Source organism: Aedes albopictus, chromosome 2 (assembly GCF_035046485.1).
Source record: "Aedes albopictus strain Foshan chromosome 2, AalbF5, whole genome shotgun sequence".
Lineage (NCBI taxonomy): Eukaryota > Metazoa > Arthropoda > Insecta > Diptera > Culicidae > Aedes > Aedes albopictus.
The window spans coordinates 131,087,647-131,109,598 of record NC_085137.1 but is presented as its reverse complement, the minus strand read 5'-3'; the positions used below and the strand labels follow the sequence as shown (position 1 = coordinate 131,109,598).

At 40.3% G+C, this 21,952-nt stretch overlaps 3 protein-coding genes across 8 annotated transcripts in view; all 3 read right to left on the bottom strand.

The window, feature by feature from the left end:
* The window catches only part of LOC109417701 (suppressor APC domain-containing protein 2), a 195,990-nt gene that overhangs the window by 12,357 nt on the left and 161,681 nt on the right, over nucleotides 1-21,952 (bottom strand). The gene's annotated exons all lie outside the window — the stretch shown is intronic.
* LOC109417698 (glutathione S-transferase 1) lies at nucleotides 19,277-20,463 on the bottom strand. Its single transcript, XM_019691769.3, has 3 exons — nucleotides 19,981-20,463; nucleotides 19,733-19,923; nucleotides 19,277-19,647 (listed from the first exon to the last, which is right to left on the bottom strand). Exons 1-3 carry the CDS (start codon nucleotides 20,461-20,463, stop codon nucleotides 19,533-19,535), a joined length of 789 nt encoding a protein of 262 aa, XP_019547314.2. The 3' UTR covers nucleotides 19,277-19,532.
* LOC115255347 (glutathione S-transferase 1) lies at nucleotides 20,444-21,312 on the bottom strand (the record flags this gene model as incomplete). The annotated part of the gene is given in 2 exon segments (XM_029853372.2): nucleotides 20,444-21,044; nucleotides 21,106-21,312. Coding segments are annotated over 2 exon segments (669 nt in total). The 3' UTR covers nucleotides 20,444-20,519.

Below are 21,952 nucleotides of genomic sequence, written 5' to 3'. Positions count from 1 at the left end.
CGGGGGAATTCGCTGTTAGCTTACCCTCTCGGGGGAATTCGCTTTACTGTTGCGGCTTACCCTCTCGGGGGAATTCTTAGTAACTGTCGCGCTTATATAAGAATACGAAAGCAGATAATTTCCATAAGCTGATTTTTCTCGAATGGCATAATACGTGACTTGACTATTTAATATATGTTGCATATTACTTTCACGTATCGCAAGTTATTTCAAGTTTAAGCGCATTCTATGGTGATGATAGAACTTATACTCAAAAGGACTTGGTCATGTGTGATGGAATTATAAATATTAGCGAAATCTGCATATCCATTGCTATGCTCATCTTTGCAACTCCATTCACGATCCAGTATTCATGCTATGCTATTGCATTTTAAATAACGTTTTTTCTAATGCATGTGAGTAAAGCTACTTTTGAAGAATTGACACTTGAATATTTCAGACCTCACCAAACGTTCAGCAAAAGAAAGACTCGGAACAGATAGTAGGATTGCATTATTCCAAGCTTTCTTCGCATGAACAACCATGTAAAAATATCTCTGTGTCACGATGACGTCAATAACCACGATCCCCAGGCACGGGACAAGTTTTTGAATCTCAACCGGATCGAACCAAAAATGTAATCAAAATTAATCATCAACTCCTTAAATATTTATTCAAATTCGTTAATCCATTCCCTTGGTCGGAGCGATTTCACGGCTGCTTGTGCATTTTAATCAACAACTGATCGTGGGTCCAACCAATCCACCATCCCCGCTCGTAGTATTTATCTCCTCTCGCTGGAGTCTGCAGCTGCACCAGCAGCACCAACGACAACCGGACCGGACAAACGAGTCCGGCTGATGGCCCTAGTTGGTTATTCGGCGAAGAAATTTCTCAATCCACGCAAATTTTTGTCGAGAGTCAAAATGCAAACGCAACGTTCCAACAACGTTGGAATTGGCAAAGAGAAATCATACGCGGTCTCGAAAATTTGCCCCATTAAAACAAGCATCCTTGAGGTCAAGTCCTAGACAAGTGCGGTTGGTAGACCATCACAACGTACCGATCCGAAATTTACAGTTATAAGGTAGATGGCAAACCAATGATGATGATGACGGTGATGATGCTGCTGCCTTACTGCTAGAGTAACACACTGCGACTCTGCGGTTGTGGTCCGAATCGCGAAGAGAAAGAGAATCCGCAGAAAGCACCGCGATGCATAAGAACAAAACCAAAGACCCGGGCTCTCAGCTCAATAGGTAAGTTGCTTTTATGGTTGGCCTGCGGTTTGACCAGCATAGGCCTCTAAACTATTATGCAAGACGAACGAGTAGCAAAACAGAGAACAGTGGGTAGTTATTGACTTTCCTTGGCGGACGATGACGACGACGACGGGTCTAACATTGTCCTACTTTTGGTTTCTGCTTTTTCCTATGCTAACTCACCCAGAGTGTTTTTTCCTACGTCTTGGGTTCCCGTAGAACGTGCCAGTTAGTCGTGGTGATGTGCTCGTGACATGCATTTGGAATAGAACTAAATAGTGACGATTGAGTCGTGGAAGCATTCTAGGGTATTGGTTCCCTTATTAAGCATGTGGCTCCCATTTTCATCCTACGAAAAACAAAGGATTGAAGCACTGTTTGTTTTGTTTCTTATTTTTGTATTTTTTGTAAGAAGTGAGCACGCATGAAAACAAAAAGAACGGAATCAATCGGTGCCGTAATCGCTTGTTTTCGAATAGGATGAAATTGGGAGCATGAGATTACTGATGGCACACAAACCCTATTATGGATTTGTGTTGGTGCTGGAGCTTTTGTCATACAATCAACCGGAGAATAGTCCATAAAATGAACATCAAATGACACCCGCTAGGGCTAGGCCAAGACACGGTGAGGGGAATCTAGCATGATTATTGAAAATTTTATGACATAGTTTGGCGTCGTTTGTTATGATTCTGCAGTTAGGTAGGGTGGCCTAGAACTGCGATATTTTTAGAAGTTTTTGGCCCAAAGTATACCAAATATGCTTTTCCCGATATTATATCCCAACTGGACACAGTTTGATTCAGAGTTCTAATTCCATGATAGCATGGAACGAGCTCACCATGTGAAACGTCCAAATCGCTTTGCACTACCACTTCAGATATATTGTTACCACTAACAAAATGACGAACAGGTTTTCTTAATATGTTTCCATGTTACAGTATTTTCTATTATTTTATATTTTACTGGGATCTCAGTAATCATTTAAAATTAGATGATCGAACAAATTTGGCCCTCGGAAACTAGACTTGGTTACTCGATGATCTACAATTCGCTTCGATGAATTTACGACGAATGAAGCATCGTCCTCTACTGGACTCGGTCCTGAGTCTATCACCAGGGAGGGCCTATTGCACATCACACCCTCATCGATGACCCCAACATCGATGATTCGCTTTGGGGAGTCCACCAAGATAGCATGCTGGCGCATAGTCAGTTTCCCGAGTGCAATCCAAAAATTTGAACTCGATGAAACTCTGAAATCATTGCGGTAACATAAAGTTCAATGCGAAAATAACCAGGGTCACTCATTACTTTTATCAAATATATGCCGAAGCTTTTCCGCAGAGCTCATGAAAGTAGATGTTGTTGAGTAGACATTTTAATTGTTTTTTTTTTCTAATTTTAGTCCTATGCGTTCATTACTTTATTAAACAGTTTCAACCATTCGACATGTATTTGGCTGATTGTGTTCGATTCTTACAAAGTTAAAATCGATGTTTATCACACATTTAAATACCATTTTTAAACATTTTATTTGAAAAAGTGTATCTGAAATAGATGCTTTTTCCACAAAGTATAAAAAACAGAAAATTTTCAACAAGTCCAGGGTTGTTACAACAGCGCGGATTTCACGATTTTCGCGGATTTGGCGCCGATTTACCAATGGAATTTGGCCCTCGCGCGGATTTGGCGCGGAATTGATTTTCGTAGTGTATATGGCGAAATTTTTGAATGATTATCGACATTTGATTTTAAAATTATGAAACGTATATTTGTTTAAATTTAAAAATTGCCGATTTGGATGTTCAAATGTACTTGACATCACTGGCTGTTTCCGACAAACTTTGTCATGCCTACTGCGTTTGGTTTACGTCAATTTTTTACGATTTTCATCAGCTTTTCACAATATCTCTCTGAAGAAGTTGTGCAATATTTCCTCCAATATTTTCATTGTCGGTATGAAGTATATCTTTATTCAACTTTCAACAAATAGGGTGCGGGCACCGGTTTTGGCCAGTCTAAGGCAAATCATTTTTATAAAAATAACCAATAATTATTATTAATTATTATAATTATTATATTATTATTAATATTATAATCCAATGAAACCTATCAATGTGTTAAATGAAAGGTTTCGATCTATACTTTTTTAATCGAAATGTATGGTTTTCACAGCTGTTATTATCATATTATATTAGAATCTACTAGTAAAAAATAAATTTCTGCCGATTTTGATCGTAACAGGCTGAATACCGCACTATGGCCAAAACTCCGGGCTGGCCAACACTGAAGCTTCTACCCTACAAGTTACTCAAAAAAAAACAAATCTGTTTTCGCGAATTTTTATACAAAAGAAATTTCTAGATAAGGCTGATACAAATTTATTTTTGAATTTTTGTCTCCCCCCCCCCTTCAAAAATTTTTGGCTCAAAATGGCATTTTGAGGGGGCAGATAAAAAAATATTTATCAAAATATCGAGCCTTGCTAAAAATTCTTTAACAAATCCGATGAGTTTTAAATATTTTTCAGATTAAATGCTTTATTATTTTTATCCCCCCCCTCGACAAGCCAAAGAGTGGTGGGACAAAAAGTGAAATAAATATTTGTAACGGCCTAAATCCCTATATTATTTCGGGACAAATCTATTCAGGGGAATCATGGTGGAAACTTTTGAAAAAGACATATAAATCAATACAAGAATTGCTAGTGAAAACTTTTGCGAAAAATTCTGGTTAATCTTTGCAAGCATTCCAGGATATAATACTGCAGGAATTCTTGGAGAAACTCCTTAAAAATCCAGAAGTTTCAAAGGACTCCAGTAAGTTAATCTTTAAAATTTTCAACATTGCCCTTATAGGATTTTCCTAGTGATTACTAATTTTAAGCGACGTTTTGTCAGGTTCCTTCAGGTATTGGGAAATGGAAATTCCTCACTGAAGATTTATTCAAGAACTACTAACACAGACATTTGTCTGTGCTACTAAGGCATTAATCAAAAATTTTTCGAAGTGATCTTATAAAAATTCTTCATAAGTAACCTTCTTAAATTTATGCTAGTTTTAAAGATTTTTCTAAAAAACCCAGATTAATCCACCTAGTGGTGATAGTGCCTTTCTCGTCGAATATGTACTCATGAACTTTTCGTCGACGTTAGCCAAAATGTTCCTGAATCCTGAAAACACTCTACATTGAAAAGCAACAATTTTAACAAAGCCATCATCGATTTTCGAAACTTATTGGTGATGCATATTCCGATGTTATGTTCAGTAGCAAAACAGAGCAGAAAAATATCAGACCTCTCAGACCTGCTATCAGACCTGCTTGACCACCTTAACCCTAGTCGTGTATTGGGGTCATTATGACCCCATTCCATTCACTACGGCAGCGGGGTGAGTGTCAGCTAATGCATGAAGAAGGTTAACTTTATTCACAATCACAGATCACTTTGTGATCTTCGCCAATGTTTATTTCAGCACACTTTAGGCTATATTTTATTATCATTTAGTAACACGATTCATGTAAAATTTGACCTTCCTACGAGAAAAATGCAGAAAATGAAAATTTTCCATTCAATTTTGAGCAGTAATTTTAGAAGCATAAGGAGATTGAAAATTGAAAAGCTGTATAAGGTGTTGATGCGATTAAATTATATTTTTTCCATAAAACGTTGATCCATCCTACTATCACAGACAAACAGACGTAACTCTTAGAGGAAATTCATCAAAAAAAAATTTGCCCGGTGTCATTTTCATGAGCACATTGCCACCTGTTGGTAGAACCGCGTGCGACACTGTCGGCCATGATGGATTTCGATTTGACGTTTTGTTGACACGCACACTACTACACAAATTGCCTGTAATTTTCGTTTGCATCATTTAGCAACGTGTACACTGGCAAAGGTCAAAGCGATCGAACACTTGCGCATCTGGTGGAACGATCGCGCAAATCAAATGAAATTTAAATTGATCGTTAAATGCATGTGCCAAGTCGTTTTGAAGAGTGTTCAGAAGGCCGGCTCCAGAGGCACGTTATCCTCCATTTGGGACATTTGTGCCATGAAATAGTGTGATTTGAAGAGATCGCTTTGGTCACGATTTTGTTCCCTTGCATATATAAAGACTGACCATTTCTTCACTTATAATCTTACCCAACGTTTACATGCTATCAAAAAAGCCACAATTTGATTTATTGCTTTTACATTTATTTTGTTCACTTTTATAATTCCAATATTTGATGTGCAGCTTGCATGGGTTTTGTTAAATTTTACGTTTGACCACTTCCGGCGGGACACCTGGAACCGATTCCGGTTGTTTCAAATATGGTCTTATACTATATTTTTGTCAACTGTTCATCGGGTTACCTGAAAAGCCGAAAATTAATGTGATCTGAGGCTATTTTCTTGCTAACCGTTCGGCAAATTTTTGAAAAAGCCGCGATTGTATGTATCGCATGCATGATTTTGGTTCACTTCTATTAAATCACTTCCGATGGAACACCCGCAACCGATTCCGAAATATTATTACAAGTTCTAGATGTGGCCTGAGGCTATTTTCTTGTTGACCGTTCATCAGATTATCAAAAACGCCGCTATGGTTTAGTTCCCTTCTATATTTTACCACTTCCGACGGATATCTTGTTACTGAATGAGTCATTGATATGTCACATGTATTGGTTCTCTTTTACATTTGACCATTTCTGGCGGGACACCCGTAATCGGTTCCGTAACACACTGATATGGCTTGCGTCTATTTTCTTGCAACTGTTCATCATGTTACCTAAAAAGCCGTGATTTGATCGCATGCATGGGTTTGGTATCACTTCCGGCCCGGAACCGGTTGCGGAACACTACCGATAGTCTCTTAAATAGTCTGAGCCTATTTGCTTGCTAAAGTTTATTAGGTTATCAAAAAAGCCATGGGTTTGGTTAAATTTTATATTTACCCGCTTTCGGAGGGAAACCCGCAACTAGTTTCGGCACCACCGTCTACCCCCGTTGGTTTGACCTCATCTAATCTGAACACTTTTTAATTTGACCCCCTCTAATCTGCACATCGTTCAAACTAAAAATAGTTCAAAAGTCATTCTGCTCATGGAACGGGGTGAAACGGAACTCAGAATCAAAACAAAACAGCAAAAAGGGTTCCATCAGCGTGATTTTTCATGCCCACAGGGTTACTAGAAGTTCAAATTAAAAAATGAACCTCGCTGGTTTGCATGAGGTGTCGTTCAAACCAACGGGGGTAGACGGTACTGACAGCCCATAATGTGGTCTTAGCCTACTTCCTCAATAACCTGTTATCAAGCCGTGATTTGATGTGCCGCATGCAAAAGATTTGTCAACTTTTATATTCGACAGAACCATTACCTGTTCTGTGGCTTAGTTGGTTAAAGCGCCGGTCTAGCGAATACGGAGTCGTGGGTTCGAATCCCACCAGAACGCGATTTTTTTCACAAATTTCATCTCTCAATTTGCCAATTAGCAACATTTCGTGCCTTCTAATCACAAGTTTTTCCAGTATGTTTTAGACATACCAGCAAACCTGGTAAAATGCCAGTAAAATGGGCAATATGTATCATTGTGCTTATCAAATATAGCCCAATTAATCATCAAGAAATGTTTTTGGAAAAAATAACAAGAGTTTTGCCGAAATGTCTTCAAACTCACTTGCAGAAAGTTTACAATAATCAAGATGAGTTCCGTTGATTTACGAAACAAAAGTTCATTCTTCATCCAGCCACAGACAAACAGACGTAACACTTGCAAAATTTCCATCGACCACGCTTTTAACGATCATTTTAAATTTTCATAGTTGTGGCTTTCACAACCAGAGGCGCGCGTATCGTTTTTCTATGCGTTTGACGTTTCACACTAGCGCCTTCTGTTAACGATATTGCACAACACAGTGATTCGTGCAACTTTTCCACCAGGTGATGGTAGTGTGAACTGGGCGATGGATTTCCATGAAAATCGTTCAAGGTGTTACGTCTGTTTGTCTGTGATCCAGCACTCAACTAGTTCATTCCAGTTTATTGGATTTCTTCAATAACGTAAAGTAAAAAAAAACACAGATTCACGTTCTCGCAGATATGGCGCGAATTTATTTCCAGAATCGCGCGGATTTGGTGCGGATTCAAGTTTTCCTCGCGCGGATTTGGCGCGGATCATTTCTACCCTTCTTGTAACAACCCTGCAAGTCGGAAAAAATGTTTCCCCTTTCATCCCATTCGGACGTTCTTCTATCCACCACTACCACCACGCCTGCTTACAACTGCACAGCAAGTTTCAAAAACTGATCCCGCGTGCACAGTGATTTGATCTTCCCGCAAGTAAGGCCCTAGCCAGCGCACAGAAGGACGTACCGACATGGGGCCTCCACCCAGTCAACCCAGTAGACCGACGGCACGACAGCAACGCTACCAGTATGTTCTCCCGCGGCCACTTAATCGCTGTTAGGGTCGATTTCGACCGCAGGGCACCGGTATGCCCTACCTAGTGGACTCCGAACCCTTGGACCAACTCTTGTATAGCGTCTGCACTAGCCATTCTCTGAGACCACGCGCCACCTGCTCTGTAGCTCCTAAACGATGTAGGTGATCCCATCCCTACACATGATTGTCCGGAGTTGTGCCCTTCCCGCATGTGGCAAACATGACCGAAACGATGTAGATATTGTCGGAAGCAACCATGTCCCGAAAGGACCCGGGTCAGGTGGAATGTTACTCCCCCATGACGCCTTTTAACCCTATACTATCTACCCTCAAGATCAATATGTTTATCCACCTTCGTGTGGTGGAACTGTCTCACGCGCGCTACCATTTGACCATGGGGGCCAATTTGGCAGTCCCGCGTATGCCTCTTGTGACGCGTATTTCGTAGCACTCTAGGTCCTCCCCGATAAGGAAACCGAATATGCACCATACCAGCTATGACGCAGAGTGCATCATGTGACGCGGTACGGTACGCGCTCGTAACCCTCAGGCTAGCCTATAAGTACTTTCCAGTTTCTACCGTGGTACTTAACGCCGTGTCCTAAGTCGGGTCCCCATACCTTGCGTTTGCTGGCGTACACCGCAGACCTATTGGACATCATCCGGGACAGTGCCACTATAGCTGTGGAGGCTCTTTTGCAGGCGTAATCAACGTGGCAACCGAAGGTTAGCTTATCGTCGATCATCACGCCCAAGTGTTTGTCTACACTGATCACCACTTGCTGCTCCGACTTCCGGTTGTTCAGAACCATCACCTCAGTTTTATGGTGAGCCAGCTCCAGTTTCCTGGACCTCATCCACGCCTACTGGCTACTGGCTACTCGAGAGACCATTTACAGCCTCGGTGTGCCTAGTAGATGTATGAGAAATTAGATCGCTAATGGCGCTGTAACCAATAAATTAATTTATTTTATGCAATTTAGTATCATAATTTCTATTTTATCTAACTCATTTTGGTATCATAATGGCCAATTTTTCAGAACTGATTCATTATGCAACTGAAATTAGTTGCATAATGAAAAATATTTGTATAATGTTCATAATGCAATTCATTTGAGTTGCATTATGAACATTATGCAACTCAAATGGGTTTCATAATGAAAAAATCATTGCATAACATTTTGCAAAACTCGATTTTTTCAGCACTCTTGGTATTTATCCAAGGGGCATCCATTTAGTACGTCACGCTAAAAATGGGAATTTTCAACCCCCCCTCCCCCCTTCGTATGGGTTTTTCCTATACTTAACACATTGCTTGTCACATTTTTCAGAACCCCCCCTCCCCCCTCTAAGCGTGACGTACTTTATGGATGCCCCCCAACTCGGCAGGCCTCGTTGGATAAATGTACGGCTCGTGCTGAAAAAATCAACTTTTTGCAACTCGTTACATAAATAACTATTATTTCATACCTTAGATGTATTTATCCATAATTTTGAAATACACATGTTGTTGTGGATGTTTTTTTTTTGTTTTTACAAATTAGATTGACACTTGTAGGACCGGTACTGACGCTGTAAGGGCGTGGCAAACTAGATGTTGGTCACACAAACACTCACATTGACAATCTGTGGCTATTTTTTCTACTGTGTGCCTCAACATTCTATTGAGGATGATCTTTTCGAGCACCTTCCCCGCCGTGTCAATCAAGCATATTGGTCTATATGCCGACGGGTCTCCGGGTGGTTTCCCCGCCTTTGGCAATAGTACCAGGCTCTGCCTCTTCCAAGCTTCTGGGAAAACTCCTTCGTCCAGGCATTTCTGCATAGCAGACCTGAACATCTCGGGAGCCTCTGCAATAGCTACTTTTAAGGCCAGGTTCGGAACTCCGTCCGGACCTGGGGCCTTATCTACGCTAAGGGACTAAGCTATTCCCGCAAGTTCCACATCGGTGACCCTCTCCTCATCGCCAGCCCCAGTCCCCGGCTGTCCTACGAAAGGAGGCCAAGGACTAGGATCATGACGCGGAAAAAGTCCTCCAATGATCCCCTCCAATATCTCTGGAGATTGCTCTGTAGGAGCCATCACACCTCTCGTCTTGGCCATAACAATCCTGTAGGCGTCACCCCACGGGTTCGTATTGGCACTCTGACAGAGACCCTCAAGGCAGGCCTTTTTGCTTGCTCTTATCTCGGTCTTAAGCGCGGCTTTTGCAGCGGCGAACACCACCCGCCGTTCGTTTCGCTCTTCCTCTGACTCGTTTGTTAGAAGCGATAAGAACATCTGCTGTACAGAGAGAAGCCACAATAATCACATGCTTCTTGGCTTGTCGGACTATATTGAACTCATCGTCATCGATCGTAGGACAATGGGGGAAGCGAGGAAAGGCTTGACAATAAACTCGGTCAAGACGAAGTGTACATGATTGCGCCTAGAGACAGAGGCAGGTCAAGTGATGTGGGTGCTGGTGGATGAGTTTGTAGATGTTTTCTAACTTCAAACATTTTTAATATCTGATTGACCTTTACGTATGATTAAGATGCAGTTCTATTATAAGCTTTGCGATAATTTAAGGTAGGCATTAAGTTATCAATGTTGATCAATATTTCATCTAAATTCTGAATAAGATTCCGATATTAATATTGGACACTATATCATCCCTAGGTATTCTCAAGAATCAGATTTAGTTTATATTTGGGATTTATTGATAGTTTTTTTTTCAACATTTTCCTTGCGCGAGTCTATTTAAAAGATCACATTCTATGCTATAAAAAGGCTCACTAACTTTATCCTACTTTGTAGCTCAAGCTCGCCATCATACACCATCATATCTAACTTTTAAGCAGGACACATCACAAAACCAGAGGAAAAAACTAACAACCAACGATTATGTTTGACTTAACATGGCATGAACGCCGGCGCTTAGCGCGTTGGATTTTCGCCGGATTGACCATATTACTCCGGCTCTCAATTATTGCGCGTCGCTTACATCACAATTGGCACACAAACCAGAGATTCGAACCAAAACATCTATTAACTTCGTTTTAATGCCCTTTCACGCTGCCGAATGCCCGGTCGTTAGTGTACAGGCATGCTGAGGCTGTTACTGCTTCTGAGCGCGAATTACGCACGTTGATGAGGCTGGAGAAGGCTCGCGCGATGAATGCTGCAGATCAGATGCGCGGCTCTTTTGCTCTTCTGCAGAGGCCTATGCAGCGCGCAGTGCATATCGTGTCGACCGCCCCCAATTCGAAAAAGCGGCTCATCATCGTCGTCACCTTTGTGACCACGAACCGCATCGCATTTTTTCCCATCATGTAGGTATGGTACCTATATTTCTAGTTGCGCACTCGACTCGGTGAAGGTGCAATATTCCAGTCTCACTGCTGGCACTGCATGACTGAAATGACCAATGCAACAGACCTTCGTTCACAGTCTCAATGGTCAATCTATTCAAAACCACTCAACGGTGACACCCTATTCAGCGAGCGCGGATGCATGGGATTGAGGGCAGTGTGCGACTTTTTTTTCTAGCTGATAGCTGGCCGGGTGGTGACTCGTCACAACAAATAGCTTCGGGTGTGATATGTATGAATTAGCGTTGGGCAATTTTGAATCGATGTTCGCAACACCGATGTTTTTGTTCCGATTAATCGATTTTTTGATTCGATATTTAAGCCCCACGAAATCGACCGAATCGATTTTTCACATCCGATTTTTCTTTCGATTCAAAAATATTAAATTACTTTTTTTTAAGAATCCACAGTAGAATTTAACCATTAATAAACATGTACATACATAAACTCGAGGTAAAATGTTCATAAAATCGAAGTACATAAAATCTAGGGTCTATATAATCTAGGGTCCACTCAATTGAAGCATACCTATATATCTCAGGTTTCTTGGGCAATCTCTCTTAGGAGTCTAAGTGAATCTTTCTCAGGATGCTAAAGGTATTCTCCTTATGGCCTAGAGTGTCCCTTTCATGGTTCTAGCGCATCCTTCTCAGGAACCTAGGTCAGTCCATCTCTGGGTTCCAAACAATTTTTTTTTTTGAGAATCCCTCGCAGGATTGGATCTCTCTTGGTAATGTAGAGAATCTCTCTCAGGGTTTTGGGGCAATCTCTTTCAGGATTCTAATGGGCTGTCTTTCAATACTGCAGAAGAATTTCTCTCAGGATTCTAGGAGAATCCGCCAGAGAGATTTTTGGGGATATCCGTCCAAGCATACTGGGAGAATCCCGAGGAAAAACTTCTCTCAGAATTCTGAGACAATCCGTCACAGGATTTATGGAGAATCAATCTCGGGAATCTGAGGAAATCCCTCACGGTTCTGGAAGAATTTCTATAAAATATTCCGAGAGAATCCTTTTCCGAATACTGGAGTAGACCCTCACTTCGGATCCCACTCAGAATTCTGAGGAAATCTTTCTCAGCATTCTCAGGAACTCCTCTCAAACTTCTTGAAGAATCATACTCAGCATTCTCAGAATTATGGCGAAATTTATCTCAGAATTCTCAGGGAATATTTCTTAGGATTCTGGGGGAACTCCACACAGGATTCTAGTGGTTTCCTTCTCAGGAATCTGCGTTAGATCCTTTTAAGATTCTGGGGAATATTACTAAGTATTCTGCGGGTACTCTTCCCAAGATTCGCTGAAAATTCGTCTTTCTGGGGTATTCCCCGTCAGAATTCTGGGGAAATTTCTCTCAAGATTCTGGGCAATTTGTCTTATGATTCTGGAAAAATCCTTGATATTCTGGGGCTATATTTTTCAAGATTCTAGGGCACGTTTTTTTAGGATTATTATTTATTGAAGAATCTATCACGAGATTCTGGGCAGAATTCTCTAGAAAAAAATGGATTTTGGAGAATCCCTTGCATAGATTTTGTGATTCCTCTAAGGGTTTGGAAGAAATCCTTCTCAGTATTCTACGAGAATCCCAGTAGAATTCTGTTTTCTATAATTTGGAGCAGTTGTTCCTTTCAGGATTCTGGGAGAGTCCCTCTTAGTAATCAGGGAAAATCGCTGACAAGATTAGGGGAAGATTCTCTTAAAATATTCTACAGGAATCTGAGGAACTCAGAGTAGTTCTGGGACAACCCTTTTCAGGAGTTTAGGAGAGTCAAAGATTCTGGGGGAATGTACTTCAGGAATCTGCGGTAATTTTTCTGTTTTATGTGGGAATACCTCTCAGAATTCCAGAGAATCTTTCTCAAGATGCTGGGTAAGTCCATTTTAGATGTTTTCGTAATCCATTCCAGGAAGAATCAGATAAGATTTTCGGAAAAATGCTTCTTAGATTTCTATATATATTTCCCTTAAGAAACTGGAAGAACCCCTCATACGATCTCTCTCAGGATGTTTGGGAAATTACTCGTAGAATTCTGGGGAATACCTTTCGAGATTCTTGCAGAATTATTTTCATCATTCTAAAGGATTTTACCCAGGATTTCAGGGGAATTCTGGGAGAATACTTAAAAGGATTCTGGAGGAATTCTTATCAGGATTTTGGGGGAATACTATCTCACAGAATTCTGCGAGAGTATATCTCAGGTTTCTTTGGCAATCCTGCCCAGTATTTTGAAGGAATCTTCTTCAGGATTCTGGAGTAATCCTTCTTAGGGTTCTAAGCTACCCTTTCCAGGATTCTGGGTCATTTATTTTAAGTTTCTTGAGGAATTCATCTTAGAATTCCGAAAATCTTTTTTGTGAGTATTCTAGATGAATTTATGTCAAGAATGTGGAAGAACCGCTCTTGGAATTCCTCTCAGGGTTCTGGGAGAATTCATCTTAGGATTCTGGGATAATCCATCTTTCGATTCTGGAACATTTTGGGAGAATCCCAAAGGGAAGCTTCTCTTAGAATTCTGAGACAATCTATCGCATTATTTTGGGAGAATTCCTCTTGAGACTTTGAGACATTCCGTCTCATAGATATGCAGTTATCTCTCTCAGGATTATAGGGAAATCCTTAATAGAATTCAGAGAGACTTCCTACCAAGATACCGGAAGAGTCTTGCTTTTTTTCTAAATAATGTTACTCAGGATTTTGGTGTAATCATTTTCAGCATTCTGAAGAAATCTCTCTCACACTTCTAGAGGAACTCCTTTCAGAATTCTAGGGGAGTCTCTTCAAAGATTCTAGGAAAATTTCTCTCAGCAGTCTGCGGGAATTTTTCTCAGTACTATATGGGAATACTTCTCAGAGTTCTGGGGAATATCAGGATCTCAGGATTTTTCTTTCGGTTCAAAAATATTAAATGTCTTTTTTTCCAAAATACACTGTCTCAACGTTATATCCATTTTCAAATCAGAGTCGCGAATTGTGTGCAACCTCAAATTTTGATATTGATTTTATTTAGACAAATAAAACACACCATGAACTTGAACTACATGCAGCAAACGAATCATTTTAGAGTTCTGTAATATGTATTTTTAAAATCGAATCGATGTGAAAACATCGATTCAAAGCATTCGATTAAATCGGTGAACCGATTCGAATCGTACAGAAAAACTTGTAGTTAGAAGACACAGAATGTTGCTAATTGACAAATTGAGGGATGAATTTTTGAAAAAAAAATCGCGTTCTGCCACTGAAAGCACCTATAACACCCCTGAAACTCCCTGTATCGCCACTAAAATGGTCTATAATACATCTGAATCCCTTCGAAAACCCCTGGGACGCCCCTGACACGTTTTGAAAACCACTTATATCCCTTGTAACGCCCCTGAAACTCCTTTTAAACTCATAAAACGCTCCTGAAGCCCACAGAAAGACCCTCGAGCGCCTCTTAATGCCCTGGAAACGTCCTTGCTTTTCCGCGGGTGGACTCACCCCTGACCCTTCTGGAACTCAAATTAGTCGGATTATCAGCTGAAAATATAATAAACAAATAAATACCACTAAAATCACCTGAAACGCTTCTGAAGCTCCTTGAAAACTCTTGGAACGCCACTGAAATTCCCCGTAATGCTCCTGAAATGCCCTGGAACACCTCCGAAATTTCCTTGAAACAACCTGGAACGCCTTTGAAATCACTAGGGATTCTGCTGAATCCTCTGGAACACTCATGATATCCTTGAAAATCCCTGGAACGCCCTCGACACCCCTTGAAAACCACTTAAACCCCTGAAACCCTGGGATGCCACTGAAACCCCTTAAAACTTCGGGTACGCTCCTGAACCTCTTAGATACATCGCTGGAACACCCATTAAACTTACTGAAACCCCCTATAACGCTCCTGAAACCCCTGGAACGCCCCAAAGACACCCTGGAACAGACCTAGAACCACCGACGAACCGACGTGACAGCTAGAACAAATAAATTCAAATTTGTTGTCCCCGACGCCATGATGAAAAATAACCGAACACTACCGCCTCCTCTATAACGATTCGCGTTGTTTTGATAGCTTGACTCTAAACTAGAGATGGGAAAACTGATTCAATTTTGAGAGTGATTCGCTCCCGATTCACTCTCGAAAAAGAACCGACTCTTTTGATCGATTCAGTAACTCATTTCTGGGATTTGAAAAAAATGACAAATTTCGATGTGAGCCGACTCCTTTTCGTACAATTCTATCCAATATTCAAGAAAACTCAATTGCATGGTACGGGCATTGACTAAATAAATGCACAAACGTCTGAGCATGACGTAGTGAAATCCAGGATTCGCATATGTTCGTTAATTTCACCGAAAAATCAAATCACTGACACTGGTGCGAGCCGGTCACACAATATAAGTATGAAAAAAATATGAATTAGCGAAGATTACGATGCTCTGTGTCGAATCATTATTAAGCGGGCAGTGCTAACTCTTTTCGTAACCGTAAGAACGTCTGCGAATCGTAACTCTTTTGAAAAGAGTCATGGCTCACTCACTCGGTTTTGCGAATCGATTCTTTGAGCCGATTCGCGAGTGAGTTACCCATGTCTACTCTAAACCCCCGTGTATTCATATAGGAGAAGGTTCGCGCCTGCGCTAATTTGACAGAAGCGTTCGCTCGCTTCGCTGGTCGACCGTTAAATTTGGGGGGGACACTTTTGAATCACCACTGTCACGTCGGTTCGTCGGTGCTAGAACCCCCTGAAACCATCTGGAATACCCTTGGAACCGGAACGCACCTGAAATACCCTTGAAATAAAAAAAAATCTGGCAGTCATGCTAACAGTTTAGGTAACGCTAGAGTTCAACGATTGGATCATGGATCATGCATAATGAAAATGTGACGGAAATAGTAATTTATGCAACGAGGCTTTCCGTAAAAGGTTGAAAATCAAGTATGTAGAACCATAACTGGTACATTGAGCCTACATTCATTGATCTTTAAAGGCTTAAGAGGCTACTGTAATGTAGGACTGAAATTTTAAACTTCATGGTAGTTTGATTGACCTGGAATAACTTGAAAATTTCTTCGAGATACCAAGAGGTTTTCAGATCCTGACAGGCTATGCATTCCCAGACAATCAGCAATCGTATAAGATGTTGCATAAGATGATAAAGTGGAGGCCATATGCGTGCATGCCTCCATTTAGGCGCATGTACAGGGGATAGACAAAATGATCGGGACAGGCAAAATTTTCACTTTCCAAAAAATGTTCAACTAGCTGTAACTTTTCGAAAAGTGCATCAAATATTCTCAAATTTTTACTGTAAGTTCTTCAACTAGTTGTGTATCAGTGGACAAAATTTGGAAAAGATCGGACAATTTTTCACGAAGTTATAAAGATTTTTGAAAAAGATAAAATTATCCGATAGCCAACTTTGAGCTGTTATATCTCCGGATTCAATGAACCGATTGCAATGAAATTTTGACCATTCATGACTCATATAATAAACTCTGGAAAACATTTAACTTAACTTGAAATTTTTAACAAGCGAAAAAGTTATAGCGATTTTATTTTTTTCACGATTTTTTAGTAAATTGGTCTATTTTTAATATGCATCCCATTACTTTTTCAATTTATTGTCGGCTATGTTGTTACTTTCCTTCAAAACGCATTTATATATAGGTCAATTAGAGGGAAACTAAATGAACTATAATTTGTTTCTTGAATTTTGAAACGATGTTGATGTTTTGGGTAATTTGGTGTTTTTTTAGAAAAATAATCTAATCGTTATAACTTTCTTCCGTGTTAAGAATATTAAGTTAAGTCAATGGTTTTTCATAGCTCATTATACAAGTCATAAATGGACAAAATTTCATTGCATTCGGTTCATTGAATCCGGAGATATAACAGCTCAAAGTTGGCTATCGGATAATTTTACCTTTTTTAAAAATATTTATAACTTCGTGAATAATTGTCCGATCTTTTCCAAATTTTGTCCACTGATACACAACTAGTCGAGGAACTTACAGTAAAAATTTGAAAATATTTGATGCACTTTTCGAAAAGTTACAGCTAATTGAGCATTTTTTGAAAAGTGAAAATTTTGCCTGTCCCGATCATTTTGTCTATCCCCTGTAAAATGTACGTATATCGCCTTCACTTTAACATCTTTTGCAACATCTTATACGATCACTGGTTGACTAGGTTGTTATTGTTTCTTGTGAAACCAACTAAATACTATGACTGCATAGACTCCATGAAAGTTTGAATGGCCTAGAGCAGTGTTTCCCAAACTTTTAGGGGGTATCGCCCCCTTAGAACTTGAGAAAAACATTTTCGCCCCCCTAAAGAGATTTATTTTTTCCATGATAAAAAGCTGAAAATATGCTTATCGGAAGCTTTTAAAAGCCCAGTATTCGACACTGCTGTGGAAAAACTGGAATTCAATGTATCTAAATTAGTATTGCCCTCATTTTTATTGAGTTGTTATGCAAATGCACTGATTGTCTGCATATGAAAAAAAAATCATGATTCAACTTCATTTTTGCTTGTTAAACAATACATTTTGAAATCAGGTTCATGCTATACATATTCTTGAACAAAATCGAGCAAAACAGAACAGACTGGGAACATTTACAAACACTTTTTAACACTATCCCCAATCAGATGTTTTAGTAGTATTCTAAAAGGTGGTTCTTCGACACCCGAGATGTTTGGTCACGAGTACTCAAATCAGGAAAATTAGGAATCCATAGATGCGAATTCACAAGCTTCCTATGAATTGGGGAACTTTTTATTGTCAAATAAATAGTCATACAGACATGCACACATGCAGTCATTACTCGGTTTTGAGGAAATTCGACGCTGAATTTGTGGAAAATTTTCAAAAAAGCTTCTAGTAATAAACAATGTTTGGAATTCCTCCGAGGAGCTTACCCGGGCAAAATTCCGGAACCCGAAACTGGCAAAATGCGTCATAGTTGGGCGATATATGTGTGTTCCTGACGCTATTTCATGGTTTTATGACACAGCGGCATGGATCTATGAATCAGCATCATAATGTTGCATAAAGATTAACAAGTAAAAGTTTGTCGTAACGTCTTCGTCAACCATGACTTTTTTTATGAAAATTGTAAAAAATAGTTATGACATTCGTCGTTTTTGGCATGATAATATGACTTGTGGTCATGTTGTCATGAAGCGACATATTTCATGATTTTATGACTTTTTCGTCATGTTTTGGGTTTCGGATTTTTACCCGTGTATCTGAAATATTTTCAAACAATGTGTGACGACTTTCATTCAAAAAGTGTTCTCAGATTCATCTTAAACTTCATGATTTTAATTGATATTTTCATTAGAAAAACGCATATAAATCAATAGCAAAACTTTCTTATTAAGAAAAAAACTGTTCCTTTCATAATTTGGACAAAAATCAATCATGAATTTTCGCAAAAGAAGTTTCTTATTTTTTGGATCTCCAGTATCACTAGGAATTGTTCCGGAAATTCGTTTGGGTGTAAAATTTACTTATTTTTTTGGAATTTTGCTAATAAAAAGTTCACATCACGTATATGGTAATCCTATTCCCACCTAATGGTTCTGACAGGAGCCAACATCCATCGTGTATCCACATTAACAAAGCATTGGATACACAAATGTTTATATACAATATGGTGGATTCTTAAACTTACGGTCTCAATCCCTGGTGATTCCCATAATCTTCGAAAATTATGTAAAATGTAGTCGATCTCGGAGGAGACATTTTTCAATAATCCTAGAAACAATAAATCCTGAAATGTCAAGTAGATTAATTGGTTCATTTGATATTCTGGACTTGTATTTCAATACTTTTGATATATCTCAACTATTTAAAAAAAACGCCCCCTCATTTTTGGCATTTTCTCCCCCTATTTTGGTTTTTTAAATTTTCGCCCCCTTCGGTCTGATTTTCGCCCCCTTCGGCCTGATTTTCGCCCCCCAGTGGGCGATTTTTTCCACTGGCCTGGAGAATACACGGAGAAACTGAAAAAATCAAAATTATTTTTTTTCTCCCTTTTTAGGTGCTCTTTTTATTGATATCAGAGATTGAAGAGCGAAACTTTAACAGTTCAAGTGCGCCAACCCAAGTGAGTTTCTGGCACAGTACTCAAGTCTTCTCATGCTTTTATATATATTAACTTTTAGATCATCTAGATTTTTTTTGATCGATTAACTCTTAGATACATTTAATTCACAAAAATCACAATCTGTAAGAATACGGAAACAAACATTAAAATTGTTCAAAATTTATTCAGTATTCATAAAACTTACAACTTGGAAGATTTGATTAACTAGTTTAGTTATCCCGTGCCATATTGACATGCTGGGGATTATCTAAATGCACTTTTGAACACATCAAACTTCACAACTTTATGTTACTTATCAAATGCAACAAGTCCAAACAGACGTTTAAAGAATCATCACTCATTTTTAAAAGCATAACGTCACAGTCCCTCAATGATTCGAAACCGTTGTCCATTGTCCATTCATTTCAGGAAGCTCTCCACAACCTTCGCCAACTGCCGAGCTCCATTTCCGTTTGCCTCGTTGTAATACGGCAACTGTTCCATCCGTCTCAACCAGTCGACAGTTTTTGGAAATCTACAAAAACAAAAAAACGCAAATCATAAACACACCGCACTTGAGTTTCTCGCAGTTACGCAAGAGCATCGTTTATTATAGGTACTTCTCGCGACTGATTGGCAGAACGGCGTCGAAGCTGGAGACCGACGAAACGCAGCTCAAATCAGCCAAGGTCATCCGATTGCCAATGTAGTAATCGTCGTGTAGCGTATCCTCGAACAACTGGAGACCGATGTGGAAATACTCGACTTTCTCGGGGTCCAGGATTTGTTTGAATCCTCGGATTACTGGGGACTGTGGTTGAGAGTTACATGAGGGATGTGTTCAGAATACCTGGAACATCAAACTTACGATCAACAGCTTCAGCCGGCTGAAAAGCACCCCGGAGTTGAAGTGTAGACCGGCGTTCACCTTGGCGCGTACGAAGGGATCGTTCGGATAGAGATCTTCATTGCGTCCGTAGACGGTCGTAAGGTACACGTTGATCGCCTGGCTGTCCCAAATGAACTTACCTTCGTCGTCGATCATAGGGATCGTGTGCTGGGGGTTCTTGAGCAGGTAGTCCGGTTTAAGGGTGTCGTTCCCCAGAAGATCGATGGCAATGACTTCAATGTCAAGGTCGATCGCCTTCGCCGTAAGTTCTACCGATCGCCCCGGTGGACTGATTGGGTTGGTGTAGAGCTTAATTCGGGGAGTATTGGTGGCCATCCCTGCTGCAATGGAAGCTTGCGTTCCAATGGTGAATCGAGCAACGTTCGGCAATAATCTGCTTGTTATCATTTTTACTACCGCAGAAATGAATTCGAACGACTGATAAAGAAAGAAAACAAACATAGACTGAGTTTTATTTTAGAAAATCACCCACCCAGTGATGCCATATTTATTTTTATTCACTTCTTTTTGTTTTCTTCCAGCTTCTGCTTGAAGAAATCGACCGCTTCGGCTGCACGATCCGAGTTCAGCTCCTTGTAGCTCGGCATGTTCTTTTCCAAACGTTGTAGATACGCAACCAGTTTCGGACACTTTCCGGCATCGACTGGGAACAGGGCGTTCAGTGTGGATAGCGATGTGCTGCAACTGACATCGGCGAGTGTCAGCGAGTTGCCAACCAGGTAGTCGGACTGCAGCGTAGCCTCCAACAGGTCATACGCTCCGTGGATGGCAGTCAGTTTGTCCTGTGGAACCTCCGGGAACCCATGGTAGAAGATGGGTTCCAACGTTCCTCGAAGTCGAGCAAACAAAATGCCCGACTCGAAATGCAGCAATGCGTTGACGCGAGCTTGCGTCACCAGATCTTTCGGATACAGGGCGTCATCTTTGGCGTATTTCTGCACCAGGTAGACGATGATCGCGTGACTGTCGTACAGAGCCACTCCGTTATCGACGATCGTTGGCACTGTATGTTGAGGGTTCAACTAGAAACGGAACTCTATTAATCACCTGAACTCTCAAGCTTTCAAACAATCTCAAACCAACCTTCAAAAATTCCTCAGTCAAATGTTCCTTCTTGGACAAATCAATAAACTTGACGTCCAATTCGACGCCAATTAACTTGGCGGTGATCTCCACAGCTCGACCGGCCGGAGTACGCCGTGTAGTGTACAAAGTTATTGGAGACATCTTCCGATAATATCAAAACTAGCCAATCACTCAACCAAATTGCTACTGATCAACCGATAGAAGCGACTGCAATGGAGCCGGGATGAAAATTCGGCAGCACAGACAAACAAATACACACGTCGATAGAGAGATGGAATATTTTTAACCAGACTGACCGGTTCTTCGTTGCATTTGGCTGTAGCCGCCTACAAACGGCTCAGTCATGGTGATGGAGAGAGTTGGCCGCTTGTAGTGATATACACATGCAAGCTTCATATATGGCGAGTGAACATGGTATAAACGCTCAATACATCTTCACTACCGGCATTCGAAGTGTCGTAGAAATTTGTTTGATCACAGAGTTTCGGGTTACGTTGTTGTATTTGCATTGATGGTCGCCGTTGGAACAAATACAACCAAGATCGGACATACCGGTCATTTCATTGCCTTGCACTGTGGCACAACTGGAAGATATCCGAAGCATATTTTAGCAGCAACGTTAATCGGATTTATATACAGTTGCTGATTGTATGGCTTCTAGGTAAACCAAAATCACGTCTATTGCGGGTCAGTATTATATAACCTATCTGCTGTAGTTTTAAAGTTTTGTTGCTCTTTCTTTTTGTCATTCAGTCATTTATGATATTTTACTGTTTCATGTTTGCTTCTAAAAATCTCAGTGTTTTATCTTTCTTATCAGTTTACACTTAATTCGATTTGCTGT

Coding starts and splice junctions, on each gene's coding strand:
- LOC109417698 (XM_019691769.3), bottom strand. CDS start 20,463: ATGTTTGTTTTCTTTCTTTATCAGTCGTTCGAATTCATTTCTGCGGTA. Junction 19,924..19,980: donor GCCGGCTGAAGCTGTTGATC/GTAAGTTTGATG, acceptor TCTCAACCACAG/TCCCCAGTAATCCGAGGATT. Junction 19,648..19,732: donor CTGCCAATCAGTCGCGAGAA/GTACCTATAATA, acceptor TTGTTTTTGTAG/ATTTCCAAAAACTGTCGACT.